Source organism: Centropristis striata, chromosome 13 (genome assembly GCF_030273125.1).
Source record: "Centropristis striata isolate RG_2023a ecotype Rhode Island chromosome 13, C.striata_1.0, whole genome shotgun sequence".
Classification (NCBI taxonomy): Eukaryota; Metazoa; Chordata; class Actinopteri; order Perciformes; family Serranidae; genus Centropristis; species Centropristis striata.
The window spans coordinates 5,660,023-5,682,542 of record NC_081529.1 but is presented as its reverse complement, the minus strand read 5'-3'; the positions used below and the strand labels follow the sequence as shown (position 1 = coordinate 5,682,542).

The 22,520-nt window shown below is 38.0% G+C and overlaps 1 protein-coding gene across 4 annotated transcripts; it reads right to left on the bottom strand.

Moving 5' to 3' along the window:
- Positions 1–369: 369 nt before the first annotated feature.
- On the bottom strand, positions 370–22,310 carry clcn7 (chloride channel 7). 4 transcript variants are annotated; one of them, XM_059347838.1, is made up of 25 exons: positions 22,097–22,310; positions 20,874–20,951; positions 18,836–18,904; positions 18,325–18,390; positions 18,046–18,178; positions 17,013–17,122; positions 16,463–16,543; positions 16,276–16,338; positions 15,860–15,943; positions 15,429–15,522; positions 13,155–13,219; positions 12,150–12,266; positions 11,992–12,043; positions 11,809–11,869; positions 10,239–10,380; positions 8,474–8,567; positions 8,137–8,309; positions 6,676–6,727; positions 6,320–6,447; positions 5,456–5,541; positions 5,182–5,314; positions 4,028–4,087; positions 3,756–3,932; positions 2,541–2,621; positions 370–2,339 (listed from the first exon to the last, which is right to left on the bottom strand). In XM_059347838.1, exons 1-25 carry the CDS (start codon positions 22,208–22,210, stop codon positions 2,253–2,255), a joined length of 2,400 nt encoding a protein of 799 aa, XP_059203821.1. In that variant the 5' UTR covers positions 22,211–22,310; the 3' UTR covers positions 370–2,252. The 4 variants fall into 4 exon arrangements, with proteins under 4 accessions (XP_059203821.1, XP_059203822.1, XP_059203823.1 ...); XM_059347839.1 differs by having other exon boundaries at positions 18,836–18,901; XM_059347840.1 differs by lacking the exon at positions 20,874–20,951.
- Positions 22,311–22,520: the final 210 nt, after the last annotated feature.

The following is a 22,520-nucleotide window of genomic DNA, read 5'->3' as shown; positions in this document are numbered from 1 at the left end:
TTAACCCAAAACTGTCTGACAGCTGCCTCTGTTGTTTGCTGTCACTATTGTTTTTTTCTCTGATAACTTAAGATCCCGAGGTCCGATGACTAAAATCCTTCATCTGGTTAAAGTGACCAACATCTACTGTAAAAGGTGTATTGTTAAAATGTGGCTTAAAACTGGATGAAAAGTAAAATTATGAGAGCTTCTGGCCGACAACCATAACACTGACATGTAAAGAGAATATTTATAGGACAGGAGAAGAAATGAAACAGGCTGTTCTCTTGATTAAAATCACAGATTTTTCTTGGTTTAAAAATTGTTGAAGATGTTTGGACTAATGCAAGTACACAATTAAACTAGTTGAGAGAATAAATAAGAAAAAGGTCGGGTCAATTTGAGACATTTTAATACGGAAAAGTTACACATCATACCTTTAAACTCACTGTGGAGAGTAAAAATCACTCAAAGGGTTTAAATGCATTCTGATAAAACAGACAAACAAGTCATATAACAGATATTTAGAATTTCAACTTTATTCATTCACAAAAGGCTTATCCAGTGGTTATAAAATTGAGCATAGTCCATATTAAACAACTAGAACTGTACAACAAAATAAAGACCACAAAGGAGACAAAATCAAAGAGTAAAACCAAGGTGCACAATGAAAAATATAACACTGATGATTTTAGAAAGGTTAGATTTACAAACTGACAAAATTAAATAATTATAAATCAGAGTATGTGTGTTTTGTGTGAAGTAAACTGATTGGTTTAAACAGGACGTTTTGTGTTAAACAACCTTTACATTCATTTTGAGCTTCATGAGGGACACTTGTGAGTATTTCTTAACAAAAATACTTTTTTTCAGTAGTAGGCCAAAGTGCAAACATTTCAGGTGTTAAAAATGATGTTGGTGTCCGAGTATGAGTCCATGTTTACTGACAGTAGTATAAATATAGAAATATGCTCAGTAAAGGTGACAGAAAGAGAGAAGGAAGCATCTGTAACTGTAATAACACAGATTCAAAATAATCACACGACCATTAAGCCTCCTCTCCTCACTAGCGAAAGTGTTGAATTATGGGATATGTGAAACTCTGCCCGACCAAACCACACACTCAAAATATTTTAACAATAACAATAAATAACAGCATTCGCTCAGTGCAAAACTACACAATGAAAAATAAGCCTTTCTGACATTGACTAAGATGACCTTATATGGTCAGTGAAGTTACACAAACATTCGCTCTGAATCAGGTTGTCAAAGCAAACCACTTGAAATGCAAATAACCATCATTTTCATCATCGATCCATCAGTTATTTTCTAGATTAATCGATAAATCGTTTGGTTTATAAAATGGTGGAAAAATGTTCATCCCAGTATATCAAAATCCATAGTGATGAATTAAATATCTTGTTTTGTCAATCCAAAAACCCCAAAGACATTCACTGCAATATGAAATAAAACAGAAAAGTAGGAGCATTTTCTTCATTTACAATGGAAAATGACTAAGTTGGCAATTCCTTTTGTTAATTGAATAATCAGTTAGTTGACTAATTGTTGCAGTATTTAAATGCCTCGTTTAATTCAATAGAGTGACATAAAAGAATACCCATCTGAATTATTTGAATATGGCATTAATCAATGATTAATAATGAATCACTGAGTACCGTTTACGTGGTGTTGATGAGACAGAATAAGACTAAGAACAGACAGTGATGTGTGCGGAGAAGAGTTTCCATTGAGCTAATCAAACTGTTAAGATTTCATTCTGACTTGTTCCCACACATGAAATCGTTCATATAAACATTGGAGAAATCCTCAAAAGAGGAATTTTTTTTCTTCTCTTCTGTCCATTATGTATTATTTGCACAGAACCAAAGGGAAAAAAACACCAAGGTTACCAAAGCCCTGCGTCATGGTATTATTTGATGCTTCAACACAGCAACCGCAAAGATGGAAGTCAGGATCCTTTCAAAATAAATCACTTCATGAAGAATAAATGGAGCAAATTAGGGGGGCATTTTTTTCTTTTCTTTTTTTACACCAAGAGCAGTTTTACATTTAAATGTGTCTTTTTGTTAATGGCCCTGCACTGACATGGGGTTTCCTTGTGTTGTCTTGGTGACTTTTATTTTGGCATCAAAGAAGAACAGAGACCTCTTCATGGTGTCCTGCATAGAGCTTATGAGGCATCAGGTGGTCATAGTTCGTGGATTTGCATGTGTGTGTGTGTGTGTGTGTGTGTGTGTGTGTGTGTGTGTGTACTATGTTTGGGCCAGCTGAAGCTCCTCCAGTCCGTGTTTTCCCAGGTGATATCTGGCCAAGTCTTTCCTGGTCACTAGTCCAACCACCTGCAGAGGGTCACAAACAAAACATGTGACATTGGAAAGATCCCCTTCTATTATCATCATCATCATCATCATCATCATGGCATTTAGCAACATGTAAAGTGATTTTAATGTTACTAAAAGTAATTCATACATGCCAGAAACAAACAAGGAAATGAAAAGGGACTTTCAGTGATAGACACAGAAATCCCAAAACACACTTACCCTGTTCTCATCGTCCACCACCACCAGGTGTCTGAGTCCCAGCGCTCTGAACAGCTTAAACACACGAGGCAGAGAAGTTTCCTGCCGAAAAAAAACAATCCTCATTTGAGTTTAATTAATTCATACACACTATATTTTCACAAACCTCTAAATTGAATTTATGTTTTAGTAAAAAGTGACATCTTTTATAGATTCCCAGTAAGAATATTAAGAAAAACAACAGAACAGTGAAAGAAAATTTGTATTAAATACATTCCACTAAAATATTGGGTAATAGACCTATGTTATAGCTATATCTTGTTGAGTTGTGTACATCCAATCACCCGGGTGGCCAATTTATTACGTACACCTGTTCAACTGCTCGTTAATGCAAATATCTAATCAGCCAATCACATGGCAACAACTCAATGCATTTAGGCATGTAGACTTGGTGAAGACGAGCTGCTGTAGTTCAAAGTGAGCATCAGAATGAGGAAGAAAGGTGATTTAAGTGACTTTGAACGTGGTCTGAGTATTTCACAAACTGCTGATCTAACAACCATCTCTAGAGTTTACAGAGAACAGTCAGAAAAAGAGAAAATATCTAGTGAGCCAAAATGCTTTGTTGATGCCAGAGGTCAGGGGAGAATGGCCAGACTGATTCAACAGTAACTCAAATAAATTGTTACAACCAAAGTATGCACAAGACCAGAGAGAAATCTGTCATTTTAATTAAGATCAGGTTCTGTGTCCATTGCCTTTCAGTATTGTCATATCCCCTTTGAGCATGTGTCAGTGTTGTGGTTATAATTGCCTTTTTGGCCAGTTTTAAGTCAGTTTTAAGTTTTTTGTTACGTAACCAAAACTTAACCAGATGAAGAATTTTAGTCATTTGACATCTGGATCTCGAGTTATCAGAGAAACAAGCTGAGCAATGTTAGTGGCAGCTAATTCACTGATGTGAACAACAGCATAGTGGAAACACAGATTTTTAACTTTAAATGGCTTTGTTCAGTGTTTTACCGTTTTAATCACTTGGTCAGTTTGTTCTAGAGAGGAGGAGATCTCTAATTCTGCTCCTGGTAAAAACCTCCTGAACAAACAACACTGAAGTAATCCTAACCGGGAAAAGATGACTGCATACCTTGTGTGTAACACTTACAAATTAAATTGCGTAGAACAGCAAATCTGTAACATGTGTGTGTGTGTGTGTGTGTGTGTGTGTGTGTGTGTTACCTGTGGTACTGTGTAAGGCGTTGCGTTCATGAACTCAGTGAGGTCCATCATGCACTCCCTCTCGTCCTGGGAGACGTGGATGCTCTGGATCGGGGGGAAACGGGGATATGCGTCTCTAAAGTCCTTCAGCTGGAGCTTCCTCTGGGTCAGCCGGGACCGGGCCAGCTCCACAAACACCTGCCAGGGTGGAGCGAGAACAAATGGTTAACCGACTCCAACACTATTGTGATGATTTAAATAAACCTTTTTTTTCTCCTATCACTGATTACTACCTTGTGCTTGAGAAGAACAATGAGCTGAGAGCGGAGGATGAGGCCGCAGAGCTTCGGTGGCTGAATGGGAGAAGAATAAAAGAAGGTGTCATTAATAAAGACAGTTTCTATTCATATTGAAACTCAAAGACGCCTTGCTGGTACGGTAATGTCAGTCTATAAGAGCCACGAGTTGACCCCAAAGTAATGCAATTAAATGTCTCAAGTTAGTTCTCACAGCCTCCAGAGAATGGGAACTAGACTTCTTCATTCACCAGTGGACTAAATATGAGGAGGAAGTGAGCCACAGCGGCAGCCACAACTTTATCCAACAAGGTCCCTTGTCTGCATTCTGATCTATAAATGGCTGCTGTAGGGGTCAGTATTTATGCATCTTTTCTGTCAGAACGGTTTAAAACTGCTCCCTATTATGAACAATCAAGTTAATTCATTTGTAATACTGCAGATTTTAACTGATTTTCTATTATCCTTATTATGTAATATCAATTCAATATCATATTTATATGTTTATCCATTGTTTGTTACTGTGTCTTGTGCTGCTGCAACACCAAAATGTCCCCTCATGGATTCATATAGTGTGTCTATATCTATCCATCCATCCATCCATCCATCCATCCGTCTGTCTACCTTGTCTCAAAAGACACTAAACCTACATAAACTGTTATATGTTACACTGATATCCATAATTTTCTGTGCATTTTTTTTGTTAAACTCCACTGCTCTTACACTAGATGTGTCTGAACATGACTTCACACATAGCTGGAGAATAAGATCAGAGTTAAAGTGATCTTGATGATCAGTGAACCTGATGTCATTAAGTTTATCTTGTTTCAGTCAGATTTTATTACATTGTGATGCATGTATGTAGTATTTGTTTGGCTGGGTGATATGATATATTGTTAAAAAATGTCTAAAAATGTCATACATATCCAGTGGCCAGACTACAATACAGCAATATTCACATCATTTAGACAACGCTGTTGTGATCCTTTCACATTGGATTTACCCTTAAAGCCATCTGGTAGATACAAAGGGATTCATCCAAGCCGGTGTTAAATAATAATATAATATGATCCTTTTTTCTCCAAGGTTATTTGTCTTATTACGAAAAAACGAACCCTAACAAAAAACAGAATACAAGTCATTAGCAGTACCTCGTCACTGTCAGTGACCTGCACGACGACTGGGAAGCCGTTGTGATTGGTCGACGTGTTGCTCAGGATGTCCACGATGGTTCCCACCTTCTCTATCCTGTTCAAACAGGTGACGGGAGAACCCATCACCTCTCTGCATGTGGGGGAGACAGTGAGGGAGGTCAGTGGTGAAACAAACAGAGCAGGAAAAGTAATTAGAAAAAGCAGAGAGGGAGTAGAAAATGCAATTGCCAAACAAAAGTCAGACTCAAGTGAATCCAAGAGAAGATGTTACCTGGCAGTCAGCCAGTGGGAGGTGGCAGGAGCGTCCCAGTGCAGGAAGGGAACGCTCTGCAGCTTGATGTGGATATCATACAGACCCTGAAGCAGGAAGAGGCTGGTTACACACTCGGCCTGTGTCCCGACATGTTTACAGTGTGCTCTATAGGAAAATGTTAGATCACTCTTTGTTTTCTTCAATTTCTTGTTCATTTTAATGCCTGGAAAAACTAAAAGTACTTTTGATTGATTAAATATAATGATAACAACAAATATAGCTCATAAGAGTTTAATTTAAGAGCTGATATCTAGCCATTTTCCATGGTTTTCTTGATAATGATTGGTTTTTAATCAAGAAAACCATAGAAAATGGCTAGATATCAGCTCTTAAATTAAACTCTTATCATTTTATTTGTCCAAACAAATGTACCTTTAGCATTAAAATGAACAAGAAATTCAAGAAAACAAGGGTGGTCTAATATTTTTTCCATGACTGTATTTATGTTTGTTGTATACTGTTTTTAGTGTTCCATAAGGGTGGCAAGCAGTTCAGGACTACTATACTAATAAGCATTATTATCATAACATTTCTACTACTAATAATAAAATAACGTTTTGTTTTATTATAGTGTCCAAGTTTGTTTTTGTTTTTTTCTTAATTATTTTAATTGTATTCTTTATAATGCTTGATACCATTATTATATTTGTAAATAGAATGACAATGCTGACTTTACACAAAGACAAAGAAAAGATGTATGATATTTTTGTTTACCAAGAACTCTTGGGAGCCATTTCACCACCACCAAACCTGCTATTTATTTATATTTGACTTTTTTTGCAGCTGTAAGTAGCTCCTTCGTTCTGTGGGACGTTCACTCACCTCGACAAAATAGTCTCCTACTATCTTGGCAGTCATGAGGACGAGCATGATGGGAAAACCGTATGTGACATTCCCTGTGGCCTCCACCATGATGACAGTCAAACTGAGAGTCATCCTCACGATGCCACCTGGGAAGAGAAAGGGCGTCAGTACGGGCACTAAGCATGTGTCTTTTATCTTTTATCTCAGTCTGTATCATAGCAGAGGAGATGTATAAACATGGATTATCTATAAAGACAACTGCTGAGTATTGATGGCTCTCAACATAATAATATGGTCCAGTTCTCATTTCCTGTTAAATACTTGAAAGAAACTAAAAAGAAAAAACATAGAAGGCAAAAATTAATGTCACTCACCTAACTGAGCTGCAGCTCCAATCAGGGCATATTTGCCAGGATCAGCCCAGATCTAACAAAACACACACAGCAAAGTCCAAAAGGAAGAAACAGCATCTGGAAAAATTATTAACTCAAAACAAAAACACTTCATAATACAAAAGGATAAGGAAACCCTTTTATTTGAACACAGACATTGTGAAAACAGTTTTAGCATTCCTGAACTAATCATGTAGGTTTTTGGGCATTTTTATATTTGGTCCTGATGTGTAAGCCTGCTTCAATAAATGCATTTTTAATTTTTCTTTTGTAAAGACAACATTCAGCTGCGTAAAACATGTGAGAATGACACTTTGCAACTGCGACAGTGACCAGAGTCCAGTTCAGACTCTGCTCCAAACTATGATTATGGTAATAATAAGACAAAATGCAACACATTTCACACTCGGATGCAAAGTGAGATTGGAACCAAGTAGTAGAAATGTTTAGAAAAGATACATTTAGTGAACCTGATGTCATTAAGCTAATCTTGTTTCAGTCCTGTTTGGCTGTGTGATATGACAATTTATTATTGAATAACTGATGACATATATTTGACATAAATGTTTTCTATACTGTTCCTATCACAATGTTAAAAACCAGTGGCCGAACTGCAATGCAGTAATATTTATATAATTTGGACAACGCTGTTCTGACATTTGCACATGGGATTCAAGCTGGAGTGAACAGAGGCACGGTTTAGCTAACATGGACTTTACCTGTGTTTATTTCATACAGAATACTTATTTACTGAATTACTATAAAACCTACTATAGCGTGATATATATCATCATCAACATATTAAAGTACTTATGTTGGGATAGCTGATTTTGGTTACATTGTCAAACCAATATCAATCAAATCAATAAATCCTCACTGACTTTGAAACGCTGGTATGATCCGTATTTAAAGGCAATCAGTGAAATACATTCACAACATAAAAGAGGTCACTGATGTTTCAGAACAAATGGAGTTAAATCCATTGAGGTAGTAAGGGGATGGCCAGGTGGAAAAACTACTATTATCAACATTTTTTTCTTCTTCAGGAAACCTGAAAAGAAAATGCTGCCATTAAGATTTATGAGAAATTTGGTATTAAGTTTGAGAAACACACGCCATGAGACAGAAACCACTTTTGGTAATGAAAGCTATTTAATTAAGCTTACTTCAACTATAATCTGGTCCATTTTCAATTTGGAATTTAAAGTGTTGTCCTGTCCTCACCCACAATGCAAACACACACAAACCCCTTTCAGACTGCCGTTTCAAGCTGCAATATTAACGCTTCTGTGACGTATCGCCTTCAATCTCAACGATCCCGGTTCTGTACTTTTGCGGAAACGCGGTATGAAAAGGGCTACACACACTCACACACACACACACACACACACACACACACACACACACACACACACACACACACACACACACACACACACTAACCGAGCTGCTGGAGGTGATGGATGCCAGCAGTATTCCAAATAATCTTCCCCAGGCTGCTCCGATCAGCAGAGACGGGATGAAGACTCCAGCCGACACCGCCAGGCCGTACGTCCAACACGCCAGGAAGAAATAAGTCAGGGTGAACAAACCCAGGGTTAACGGATTGTAGCTTCCTTTAAGACAGAGAGGGACGAAGGTGAAAATGATAAGTGGGAACTTTCATGTTTCCAGTTTTAAACATTATGGTTCTGCTAAAATAAACAGAAGAAATAAATAAATGGTGCACATGTTTGTACATAATTATTTGTAGAAAGCTTGCTGTGATGAACAGCTTTACCTGGCTGGTTGTGAAAAAGACTGCGAACACTTCTCTCAGGAGTGTTGAAGAAGGCCGTTGCCATGGAGTTATACTCTCCATCTGCACAGAACAACTGAGGGACAGAAAGTGATGGGAGTGACTCAGCCAGAGAAAGAAGAGAGACACAAAGAGGTTTCCTTGTCTTCTTGTTGAAGCTTTTACATGCAATCTACAGCACTTCAATCACCTTTTTTATGTGTAAAATGCTCTGCTGCATGTGACTTTAAAAAGACTGTTTCACCTGCACCAATTAAATTTTTTTTGGCACTTGTGCCATTTTCTCAGTTACAGAGAGACTACTTCAAATTTTAAACGGTCGATGCATCATTCTGAGCAGCTTCTCAGCAAAGCTAGTGACGTTTAGTTATCTTCATATATGCATGAATATAAAAAGACATAATATAAAAAGTTATAATTCAAGAAGTGAACATACTACCTCTTTTACATAACAATACAAAACATGGATAAAAACAGAGAAACAAGGATTGTATAATTCAGACAACACATATGCAACAAGGCTTGTTTAATATACTGAAAATTAAAATTACACTTTGTGTCCTAAAAATATTTATAAAACTAAATCCCATATGAAGAGGTGTGTCTTGTGTGGTGATACATATTATACATACTACTTAATAAATTGAGTCACATTACATTACTTAAATAAAACTTGTTATTTAAATAAAATCATGACTTCCATTAAAAGCATTAATTAATTAATTAATTAATTAAGTAAAGGCACACTAAAGTCCAATATCAAGAGGTGTGTCTTGTGAATCCAGTGTCCACACATCTATTTTTATTATTAATTACAAATAATAATGAAAATAGGTGTGTCTCCTGAAACCAATTTTTTAAATTGTGATTTTCTCCAGTATTGGAAAGTCATCATGAAAGTATTGAAAAAATATTGGTTTTATGTCATATTTTTTAAACAGTAATATAAAATTGATGATCCTAGCTGTTGAATATTTAAACTAACTTTGCAGTGTGGCATTCGTGTTTCTTGATCTCACACTTTGCCTCCATGGTGCCGTGCTGCTCTGTCTCGTCTGCCCGTGCACTATCAGCGTCCTCTTTTTGTTCTGCATCGCTTTCATTTGTAAATTTGTCTTTCACTACATGAGGAAATGGACTTCTGGATTGACAGTTGGCCGCACAACATATTTTCTGGACAAAGTTACGTGCTCCGGCGCATGCTGAGCTGAGAATGAGGTCAACAGCTCAACCGTGGAGCATCAGGACAGATTCAGATCAGTGAAGGTATGTCAAACACATTTGGTGATGTCATTATAAGTGGTACAGAGTGCAAAAAATGTAAATATGCTGCTCCTATCTTCTATCTCATCTGTGTAGTTAAAGGTTCCTTTTTATTATTTTTACTATCTTGCTCAATCTCTTTTTCTTCTACTATTTTCATTTTTACATAATCTCTTCTTCTTCTACTGCTGCTGCTCCTGACGCATTAGCCTACAGCAATACATTACACTGCCATCTTCTTCGTTTATTCGACCTTAACCAGTTGATGGAAATGTCCCTAATTCTGCTTCAAAGCATGATTCGGCTTTAATGGAAACACGGCTACTTAATACCAAATTTCATGGGAATCTATCCAATTGTTGTTGAGAAATTTCACTCAACACCACAAATGTTAACCTCATGGTGACACTAGAGGAAATGTCAGTTTGTCCTCTGGGGAACGGTTTGTGTGTGTGTGTGTGTGTGTGTGTGTGTGTGTGTGTACCTGCAGTGGGTACTCCTCAGTGTGATCTGGCCCCAGAGGCTGACAGTCGTCGGAGAAGTAGATCATGGTGAAAGACACTGTCGCAGTCACTGCAGCAACCAACATGGCCTCCATCACTTGTAAACAAGGCCGATGAACATACCTGTAGCACACGCACACACGCGCACACACACACACACACACACACACACACACACACACACACACACACACACACACACACACACACACACACACACACACACACACACACACACACACACACACACACACACACACACACACACACACACACACACACACACACACACACACACACACACACGATGGAAAACAAATACCCCAAATAAAGAGTAATTAATACAGAATGGTGACGTCCTGTCAGCTTCAGTATGGACTTTCCCAGGTGACGAGGAAACTCTGGGTGCAATAAAAACAGCTGAGTGGAAACAAAGCTTTGCCAAATCTGCTGTTTGTGCCTCAGGCGGTGCTGCCCTATAAATGTCAAGTGGAACGCAATTATTGTTACGAAATGTGACACAAATACAGACTTTACCCTGATACTCACTCATTGTGTCAGATGACAGAGGAGTATTTTTAGAAGAGAATGTGGCCTTCCTAGGTATACTGACAATAACGTTTCTCAGCAGTTACCAGAACCAAAGTGCTCGCCATCCAATCGCCCTTATACACATGCAGAATCTTTTTCTTTATTTAATAATATTTGTATTATTATTATTATTATTTTATTTTAACAACTACAAAAACTTGAGACAAACAGTGCTGTGCTGCCTTTAAAACAATCTTCAGTTTCCCAGCTTCTACACACCTGGAAAAAAATATAAGACCATTGTTTTCTTCAATTTCTTATTAACTTTAATGCCTGGTACAACTAGGTACATTTGTACATTTGTTTGGACAAAAATAATAACAACAAAAATAGGTCATAAGACTATATTATTATTATATATCTAGCCATCTCTCCATGGCTTTCTTGATAATGATTTTGGTAATTATTGGTTAAATTGGATAAAACAATGGTCTAATATTTTTTTGCAAGACTGTATTTGACTGGCTATCTCCCCCTAAAAATCCCCTGTCTAAATCCAAATAGTTTTTAATTCTTCTGATCAGTCACATTGTAACTATGATATAGTTGCATACATCGACCTCACAAAGTACCAACTCATGTGAAGACAAACAAACAAATATGCACCATCCAGTTCCAGACAAGGAAGCAGGAAGGTAAAGGTATCTTAGCAGAAGTCTCCTCCCAGGTCACACAGTCATTTAGTGATCATACCAGTTCTAACTCCTAATTTTAAACACTTTAATCACGAGATGCTGGCATTCTGAGAAACTTTTTCAAACGCTCATATGAGAACTTCCTCATCCAGCACCCCACCCTGTCTTTGACTAGCAGAAACAGCAAAGCCTTAAAGCCAACATGTTGTTTTTCTTGGCACACTGCACACACAAAGCAATTCTTCGAACTGTTTGTCACCTGGCCTTTTGTTGTAACGTTCCTACCTAAGTTATGACAAGATGTTTTGCACTTTCTGAACCTTACCGGATCCTGAAGATGGTCAGCCAATAGTTGAGCACGTTGAACAGAGCCCCCAGCAGACCACCTGCACAGGAGAGGGACAAAAAACAGGAAACATACACACAGGCTGTTACAGTAATAGAATCACATATGGTGTGAACCCTATGGAGAATCAAACATATTCCTAGACAATATAGGAGTTCTTACCTATAGCTCCCATAGCGATGAACAAGGGAATCTCATAGAGGTTATAGGTTGTCTGAAATAAAATGACAAAAGTTCATCATTCATTCATCACCTTTAACACTGACTAACAAACAACACAAATCTGAAGAAATACACAGAGTGTAACGGATGTATCTCACATCACTCTCAAAGCGGCCAAAGTTGATGAGACCCGGGCTGGAAAGTTGTCCTGGTTTGTTGTGATAGATACTGAGGAAGAAGTTCAGGGTGAAGGTGGAGATCATGGAGGCAAAGAACTGCACGGGAGGCAGACAGAAAGAGAAGGTGAACCTTTATGCTGACTATTAGAGAAAAGTATGATTAATATCAAAGGTTTTTTTTTCATGTAGTACCAATGTGTTATTTTTGCCTATTGTATTTGAATATTTCTGCATACTTGGGTCCCTAAACAGTCTTTGAATTGCATAAACTGGGTGTGACTGGAAAGCTGGCACTCTTGTTGATTCAATGAGCCCAGTTATATTCAAGCGTGATGATGCTAGTCCCCATAGTAGACATTTTATTGCAGTGAAAGCTGAGTGAAAGTAATGTTTGAAACTTGACATCATTGTATAAAATTACCTGTTGTGACCTCTAAGATAATCACAGCCTCATGAAACTTTACAACTTCAAACTACAGACCTAGAGCATTCAGAGGACATATGGCTTTCATAGGCATATTGGCAATAAAGGTTCAATAAGGGTTTCTCAGCAATCTCGAGACCAAATTTGCTTGCCACCTCGCTGAATATATATAGTAATACTTTTACAGAAAATAATTCTAGTTGTAATATCAAAATATATCTACACAGATACATACTACACAGGACACACCGGTTAAACCTCTTTTCAACAGTAGGCAATAGTATTTCCATTGTAAATGACTGTAATTTTAGTCAGATCCAACTGCAGTAGTGGCGTTAGTGTTGAGTAAGAAGGATAAAAATCAAATTTAGTAAAAAAAAAAGAAATTGCAGATAACAACTATTGATGCATATAACTAAAGAAAAGGCTATATACTTTCTGTTTAGGTTCACTGAAAAAAGTATTTGAAGCCCTGCTTCTGTTTTCTGGTGACAAACCTCTTGATTTGATTAACTTGACAAATGAGTGTTAATGAGTTTATGAAGGGAAATGTGACTTACTATCCTCCACGTCAGCATCTGGTTCCAGAAAGACGCTCCCTCTTCTAGAGAGAACAGAACGCCGCCTGTCGACCACAGAAACAAAATCAAAGTCAGGATGCACGGCAGCATTTTAACTAAAGAATCCCTTTGATCCATTTAAGACATAAAGATGAGTTTGCCTGCCAAGTTGGCTGGCACCATCACACGGTGTGTTGACTGATAACAGGGTTCAAGTAAGTTAAATGGCAAGCACTCCTTTCACATGACTTTAACACATAATAGACTGAGGCAAGGCGTGTGAAGCATTTTCACACGACTGGTGGAAAGAAATCTCTAGGCAGTACAAGGCAGCTTTTTCTGTACAGCTTCACCATCAGAACAGGCATCACCAAGTTAGTTCTGGTTATTCAGGTGATGGCAGTATTTCTGCACGGTTCACCAAATTAAAGCTGAATGCAATTTTATACCTGTATCATGATCATACCATTAAAAGTGTCCAACTATGATGGAAAACCAGTAGGGATAATAGGGCCTAGAATTATTAATTAGTACTTCCAAGCTTTATAAGGCAATCATTTCTGACAATAAAGTTAATGAAAGCAATGTGATCTGGGAAAGTGTCAATGGATGATCCATTCATTGTGTTAACCCTCTGTACCCCAGTACCTGCCTGGAGGTGTCAAAGGCAAAAAAAGAAAGAAAGAAAACCGGTAACCATAATTACACTAGTTATCATAGCCAGAAATTGTAAAACAGAAATTTTGATGGATTTTCAAATTTCCACTCATCTTTTAGTGAATCATGTGTGATGAACACTTCCATCAGGAAAAATAATCAAATCTATCCCTAAAATAGTATTTTTAATTGATATTAAAGACAGGAGAGGCTGTAAAAAATATAAATAGTTAAATGTGTATACACTTGGAAAGGGGCCGTTTAAATTAGGGCTATCAAAGTTCCTTTTAATGCCATTAATTCTATTAATGCGCATATTCTGTGAGTTCAACCATCGGCCCGCCCCGTAGTTTGGGAAATCAGTCAGCGATGCAGCAGTAACATTGTGGATGGCAGCAGAAACAAACCTCCATGAGCATAGATGAATAAAGAGCATCTTTTGAATGGCAAGTTGAGCTTCAACAAACCGAAGATATCTGTAATTACTGTCGGTGTAAATGAGTAACCATGGAGACGTCCAGTCTCAGATACACAGAAAGACTCCTCTCCCTCTCCCCTCACATCACACTCCTCATGTACTTGAACATTTTATTTATTGTTTGTTTTAATTTTTACTTTGTATCACCCTGTTTTGATCCCACTTAGTAGAAGAGAATGTTTTTGTGAGCCTTAATTATCCCCATGTGAGGTCAGACACAGTTACACTTTATTATTATTCGCTTTAAGTGTGAAGGATCCAGAGAATGATCTTATTGAACTGACCAGTGTACCTGGTGTACAACATGTCTGTTGTTGTGATGATGAGGTCAATCATTTTGTGTTGAGCTGTTTATAACGGGATGTTTGGTCTTAAGTTGGACACTACATGGTGTTAGTATTACTGAGTCATGTTACATTCATCTGTTGTTTCTATTTGGGCTCAAGTTTGCCATGTTATGCTTTCAGCATATTGTTTGAGCATGCAGTACCTTTGAGGTTATCCTGGACAGTATTTGTCATTTTTTTGGAATGTTGCACTAATAATAAACATGCATTTGCATTGTTGCAATATGTGTCCACTCCCATGTTGATAAGCATATTAAAAGCTTGGAAAATATCCTGTTAAGGTACATTTAGAACAGATAAAAAATGGGTGATTCATTTGCGATTAAATGTGAGTTAACTATGGACAATCATGTGATGAATCATGATTAAATATTTTAATTGATTGACTGTCCTATTTTATATAGATTCCATATTTGTCCGATTTTTGTAAAATAAATATTAAAAGAAATTCATCTTGCATTTTTCTTTCTTTTATGATTCAGGGCATTATATCTGTGGTATACTGCACAAAGACATTTTTGAGTTCTTCCAGTCAGGATTGTGCCGTTTCGGAAAAGGTGCAAGATTATATATTGAAGTAAAAAACAAAAGTGAATAAGGGCACATGAGTAAAATGTGACAGGTTCAGAGTAGTACATGTTTCCTCACAGGATTCTTTGTCTGTAGTTTGGGCATGCAGCCATACTGGTTGGACTGTTGGCTTTATAGCAGCTAAACTGCCCACACAACTAAGGCAGATTAACAACAAAGCACATGTTAATACTGTGATCAGGTGATCAGGTGTGTTTTTACCGACTGGTGCTCCGAAAGCAGCTGAAACTCCGGCTGCAGCTCCAGCAGACACAAAGTCCCTTTTCTCTGTGTCTCTCCGGAAGTATTCAAAGATCTACAAACACAATCACACACTTATTATAGTTATACTTTATTTTACCCACAAATGCACCCTCACCCTTACTTATTGACATTTTTACACATATCAATAATGTACAACCATGCAACAGATAAACAAGTAATATTTAGAATTAGGGAAATATAAAATCCTCAAAATTGTGCAAAACATCTTAAGAAAAGCAGGAATCCAGGGAGAGTTTATCACAAAGTGAAAATATGATTGTAATACAATATATTTTCTATTGTAGCGTGAACACACACACACACACACACACACACACACACACACACACAGAGGAGTAAAACTCACACTGACGCGGACACACACTGACCTTGAAGTCTCTCTTTAAAGAGGTGCTCCTTCCCTGCGAGACCCCTGCAGCTACAACAGCACCAGAGTGAATCATGGGTCCTTCCTGTGGGATAGTGGGTAAACAAGAGGTCAAGTATAACGGGGACTTTATAGACTAAATCAATCCATATAACTTTGAAAGAGCAACTGGTTTCAGTGATCTGCTCACAAGCATCTTGTTGTTCCGTCACACTTGTATTTAGCACTTTGTACTTTTGCTCTAATTACCCAAGATGCATTTTAAAGCAGAGTGCAAACAGTGAAGTGGCCATCATGTGTAGTTTTTGCAGTGTAGCCAGCTCTGCTGAGGCTAGATGGCCATCAACAGCAGAACAGCAGCCTTTAGGCCAATTATGCATTTTGAATATGCATTGGTGAGGATTCATATGTTGTTACCTTTCCAACAGCAAGACCGCCAACGACTGAACAGATAACACCGGCCACTTTCACCATCAGTGTCTGTGGAGGACAAGCGCACAACATGCTAAGGAAACCAAAGTCCTTCAAAAACAGTTCAGGTACATCAATTGATTGTGTGTGTGTGTGTGTATGTGTGTGTGTGTGTGTGTGTGTGTGTGTGTACCTTAAGTCGTACCACCCTGGGAACCTTGACTCCATTTAGGTAACATTTTATCTGAGGAATACCACTTCCTGCTGCTATGGGCTGTATGAGAACAAGGAGAAGGACAGTTGAGTTATTGAAGGAAAGGCTGGGAGGTTGAAAAATAGAGACCTACTACAGTTGTCACAGTTTTGATTAAAAATTGAAAATTTATCAAAATAGGCAATTTTCACAATCAAAATCCGAAGCAGGATCGGCAATTCCCTAGTGAGTTATGTAACCTGCAGTGGTACAAAAAAATGTCTAAATCAAAAATCCATCTTTACAAAGTTTCAGTATTACACACTGTTGGATTCACACACACAGACAAGCTAGAGCCCAATTTTTTTCACTTCCATGTCTGTTTGAATTGGCTTGTAATTCAGCATTCAACTAACCCACTTCTTCAAATCCCACTCTCACATTCGAGGAATCAAACACGCAAAAGAGGAAGACAACTCAAATACAGACGGTTTCCAAACCAGTAGCCATGACAGTTCCTTACCAAAAGTTACTTTTCCTTTAGTCTTACCTCAAAAAATGCAACTATGATGGCCCCCAACATGGTAATAGCAGCATTGAGGACGACCCAGAGGATGAGGGAGATCGACAGGCCACCGACCTCCGTAAACTTCTCTATGTCTGTGAGGGGTCAGGGGTCAAGGAATGACAAAGTCCCTTTATGGTTGAAATTGGCAGCATGTTTCAGTAGCTGAACACTGTTTAAATGACAGTTATGACTGGAACCATCACCCACCATAGTACCAGAGGCCACTCTTTATAATATTAACGTATGTATATTTTCTTACCATTCCTGCAAATATAATTTTTTCTACCCAACTTTTGCTAAATAAATTCTCAAATAATAATATATTTGATTTTTATAGCGCTTTAAAAAAAAAGGTACTTGAAGTTGCTTAAACATAACAAATTTGAGACACACACAAACACAAAATGCAGAAATAACAAAACAGAGATGAGAAATTATGAGTCTAGGTTTGGCGGCGGGAGTCAGGTCTTGTAAGCTTTCTTGAAAAGGTGGGTTTTTAGTTGATTTTTAAAGGCGTGGAGTGAGTCTGAATTGCGGATGTGTGTAGGGAGGGCGTTCCAGAGGGTTGGGGCAGCAGTGGAGAAGACTCTGTCGCCAACTGTGAATTATTATTATGATTTATTGCATGATAACTGTATTAAACAGTCCGGACTTATGCTCCACAAACTTATACTACACAGTCCACACTGCTGTGTCCATAAAGGTATGGGATTTCCATACTCCGGTGAAAAACTGGGCCACAGTTAGTAAAATGTGACAGGAGCAGAAACACTCTGAAACTGCTTGGGGTTCAGAGGGTTAACACGTAAACCCTGCAATAGGTAAATAACTGCTAAATGTCTTCATTCCCTGCCTGATTAAATATAATGATATATATGGAACACAATACAATACAAAAAAGATAATATATTCTTCAAGTCACTGCTCTGTGTATCTGTACTGCCATCGTGCAATAAAGCCCAACGATAAAGTAAATAAAGTTGGTCTTGGTGACTTTTGATTTGATTCAGGATACTCTCTTTGACCACTTGGTATTTGACCCCAGCCAGTTCCTCCACCGCGATGTCTATGAAGCAGGCGATGAGGCCCGTCAGAAAGCCGATCAGACCACAGACGACCCAGCGACTGATCTCCAGACAGCGGAAACCCTAAAATGAGAGAGGAAAGGATATTAAAAAACGGGGAACAGATGAGAGAATGAGGGCACATAAAAAGAAGGTAAACATAGGGATTCATACGCAGTGAAATATAGAGTTAATATATTATATAATCAGGTGATTTCCTCTCTACTTACCATGTGACTCATCCTCCTCTCTTCCTCCAGAAACAGCTGATTCTCAATGTTATCATAGTCCAGACTCTGTAGCACCACACAAACAATAGAATAAATCAGTAAAATAAAGATAGAAATAAGGTTTTATTCTTCATGATTAACATAGGCCCTGAAAATGTGATTAAAATATACTTCATGGATCAATGTCAACTTGTTCATAACAAACAAAAAAATGTTAATACAAAGCAGATTTTACCTACTGCTGCCAGTTTTCAGCCTGTTTAAGAAGATTATTGCCCTCTTTATTGCCCTAACAGGCTGTTATGGTTTTATGGACTGACATGCATTTTCTATACCTGTGTGACTGACTCATATTACTGTTGATATCACTTCCTGTATTCAGCCATACCCAATTTTTTACTCCTAAAAGGCGTAACCAGAGAAGGAACGTTTCACAGGCTACATATATACACATGAACCTTTAAACATAACATAATAATCAGCATTTTGTTCGGCAAATTGGGGATTTTACCTCATATTTAAGTGACAGCAGCTTTTCATTATGAGGGATCTCTTTAGGCCGCCTGCTAAGAGAGTCCTGCTGGGAAAAAACACAGAAAAAATAGAGATCACCACACCAACACTGACCTGTAACCTCTGACCTGCTGAGTCACATGAGGGGTTGCTGGGAACTAAGTTACTGACATCAGAGGAGTCAAACATTTTGAATACAACAGCAGCAATTCACAAGCATTTTAGCAAACATGAGAAAGACGTTTTTTCATGTCAAAGTTCACTTTGAAAGAAAAAGACAGGACGAGTTTGACAGACTGTATCTAACGTAGACTGGAGCATTAATGACGAGGCGGACGGTGGATGCAGCAACTGCGAGAAAAAAAAATGCACCAGTGTTTCCTGCAGAACATTTCGGATAATTCTTTGAAATATAATTAAAGTGAAGAAAGAGGGAATTGTTTTTTGGTATGTTTTTCAGTGTAAATGCAGATTATTTAATGTTGAAGGAAACACTGGTGCAAAAGAGTGCATTCTGACATCAGAGCTGCAACAATCTGTCAACTGATCAATTAGTCACTCTCACTTAATCATTAGAGTACTTTTTATGCAGAAATAATAGAAAATAATGTTTTGACAGCCTGTCAAATATAGAGATTTCCTGCTTTTTTTTTTATACGCTTTGCTTTGTTTCCTACTTTGTTTTATATGATATCAAAGTGAATGTCTTTGGGTTTTGGACTGAAGAAACAAGACATTTACCTTGAGCTTTTAGAAACTGTGATTGAAATCTTGCATTATTTTCTGAAATTTTATAGAACAACGATTAATCGTAAAAACCATCAGCAGATTAATCAATAACGAATAATCTGCCAAATCAGTTGTTAGTTGCAGCTCAATCTGACATGCATACAAGCGAGCTTCGGGCAAATCAAAAGCCCTTCATTTCACATTCACATGCAGTGTGAAGTGGGCCTCTGTCACACAGCTGTGGTCCGTCTGTGCAGCAACACCGTCAGCAGCAAATATAGCAACAACATGAAAACTGACACAAAAACAAACCAAAATACTGTAAACAAATAAACTTTTGTTTACAACAATCATGCAAATCGCATGCATGGCATCACATTCGCATCAGATAGTGAAAAAAGAGCTGAATCTGATGGTTTCGGTCACGGAAGATGTGATGTCCTGTTGAGCTAAGTGGCAGAAAAACCAGTCATATGGTCCTATACTGCATCATCACCACTGACTGTGGCCTAAGCTTTTCATTCTTTCATGATGTACCTCTCACTTAATTTAAATGACTTTTTTTTAAACATTTATGGGAGTATTTATTGCCTTATTGAACCTACTTTAATTGTGCCAAGACTTGTACAAATAAACTTCATTAAACCCGACTAAGCTAATTCAAACATATTTGAAAGTCTTTGGCTGAACTGTCCTTTGCTCTCGACTTAATCTTTCTGTTTTTTTCATCACTCACCAGTGTGAGGGATCAATCCGTTTCAGAAGACAAAGTACTGAATAGTTGAGCAGTCAGGGTCAAGCACATGGTCTGTGTCAATTCATCATTTGTGACGCATCACAGAGGAATTTCTTTAGACTGTTTCCCCATCACGTGGCTTTTATGCATGCTAGATGAGTCAACTGTCCTTATTACAGTTGCAGTCAGGTCATTCCCCATTAGGCTGAAGATGTATTCAGCAGAGGGGTAACTGTGATTAAATTAAATACAATAATGTCCGAACTCTGAACACTCAACTTTATCTCAGTCACAAATCAGGCTGCAAGTTTACACAATCTCAGCCTGAGCATGACTGAATCACATTAAGTCAACTGTACATTCCCCTTAAAATGCAGATTGATAATGTTTTTGTAATTTAAAGACGTAATGGTTGATAATAGTTAACAGGTTTTATCATTATAGTTGATTAACTAACTATACTTAAGCAGTCTAAGAGGCATGTAGCTAACGGTCTCGATGGAGTAATGATCAACAGGAGCGACAGACACATAGAGAAAGAGTGCGATGACGTTTCGGGCTCGGACTTTACCTCATCTGACGCCATCTCCTCCTCCAAATCCACCGTGCTGAGTCTGCCTATCTGAAATATATTGCCTCCTCCAGACAGCTAGACATCACAGACAGCAACAGAAATAAATATGTATATGGCTATGTGAGGCAATTTACAGTTTGATGTTTTAACATCACACAGATGTTGATATCCAGATAAGAGTCACAGGGTTGAAGAAGTAGAAGGAACTAACACCACATGTAAATGTACTAAATTACATTATTAAAAGAAGTTTACTTCCACCTTTGGTCCTGATCTTGCAGGAGGAAACTGACTAGTACTGGTGGTATTAGAGGAAAAAGGAAGTGGGATTTTCCAGTGTGTTTCTATATTAGGTGGACAGACGACTTTGTTCATCTAAAGACGGCAGGTCTACAAGCTCATGACATTGTCTAATATAATTATTACATAGTATTCCTCTGTCTAACAACCTTGTACATGACATAGTATCTATAACAGGAACAGATCACCTGCAATTAGATCATGATTTATTTATTGGTTGGTCGATTGTATTGGCCAATACTGGCCTATCTCAAACATATATATTTATTTGTATTAGTGTAATGTTGTCGGGTTTATGCCGATATGAAACTTTTTAAGAGCATATAATGCAGAAAATGAGGCTATATTTGCAACTCTATGCAACCTGATTTGATTACAATGGACATTTAAGTTAAATCCAATTCGGTAATTGTTAGACTTGACACATAAATTACATTATCATCAACATCCTTTCCAGAGTTATGACTAAAATCAGGTTAGTTTGTTTACAATGATGATTATCATCAAGACTGCATTTTCCTATTCCAAAATAAACTATTGATTATGCCAAGTAAGAAGCTAGTGAAAGGACTAGCTTTTCAAAACTCTCTGTAATCTGATTATTTTCCCAAGAAACTAAGTGAGTGCATGGTGCAAGTTATTTAATTATAACTAACTGAATTGCTTCCATGCAGTTACATTCCGCTCCAAAACAAAGCTTGTTGTTGCATCTGATGCCCAACTGCAAACACACATGAAAACACACCCCAACATAAACGCTGTATATGCGGCAATGCACTTAACTGAATAACAAGCATCCATGACCCATGCAGCATTTAAAAACATGACCCAACGTAACCTTATAGTGGCTAATAAACATGACACAGCATATTGTCAGTGCTGCAGCGGAGCAGCTGTCAGGCTAACCATGCTAGCCGTACCTGTCTGGAGTGTCTGGGCTGCTCGGAGCCGTTGAGCAGCGGTGTCCCCTCCCCGGTAGCCCCGGACTCGTCAGCCCGGCTGGACCACGACACTTTCTTGGTGATGTTGGCCATGGTGGCCTCCGGTAGCTCGCCGCCCTGCCTGGCGCTAATTTATTTCATTAAGTGCAGTTGTTGCTGGCTAGCTACTGTTGTTCTTTCTCAGCTCCCCATGATCATTCCTGTGACTCGTGACGCTTTGTAAGGCTCGCGTGAAGGGCCAAAAATATCCGTTAGCCGCGTTGGATGCTGGGATTTTGTGTTTTACCGTTTGGAGGCGAAAACCGAACTTTACACTCATTTTAATATCTTTTAATATGATATTGAGGGCTTTTTCCACTTATGAAAGCCTGAAGACGACCAGGACATTGTTTTAAGTAAATAT

Excerpts from the sequence above, each read along its gene's own strand:
- clcn7 (XM_059347838.1), bottom strand. The coding sequence starts at position 22,210 with ATGGCCAACATCACCAAGAAAGTGTCGTGGTCCAGCCGGGCTGACGAG. Across the intron at positions 17,123-18,045 it reads ATACCAAGTGGTCAAAGAGA|ACATAGAGAAGTTTACGGAG; the intron begins GTATCCTGAATC and ends GACCCCTCACAG. Across the intron at positions 15,944-16,275 it reads GCGGTCTTGCTGTTGGAAAG|GAAGGACCCATGATTCACTC; the intron begins GTAACAACATAT and ends ACTATCCCACAG.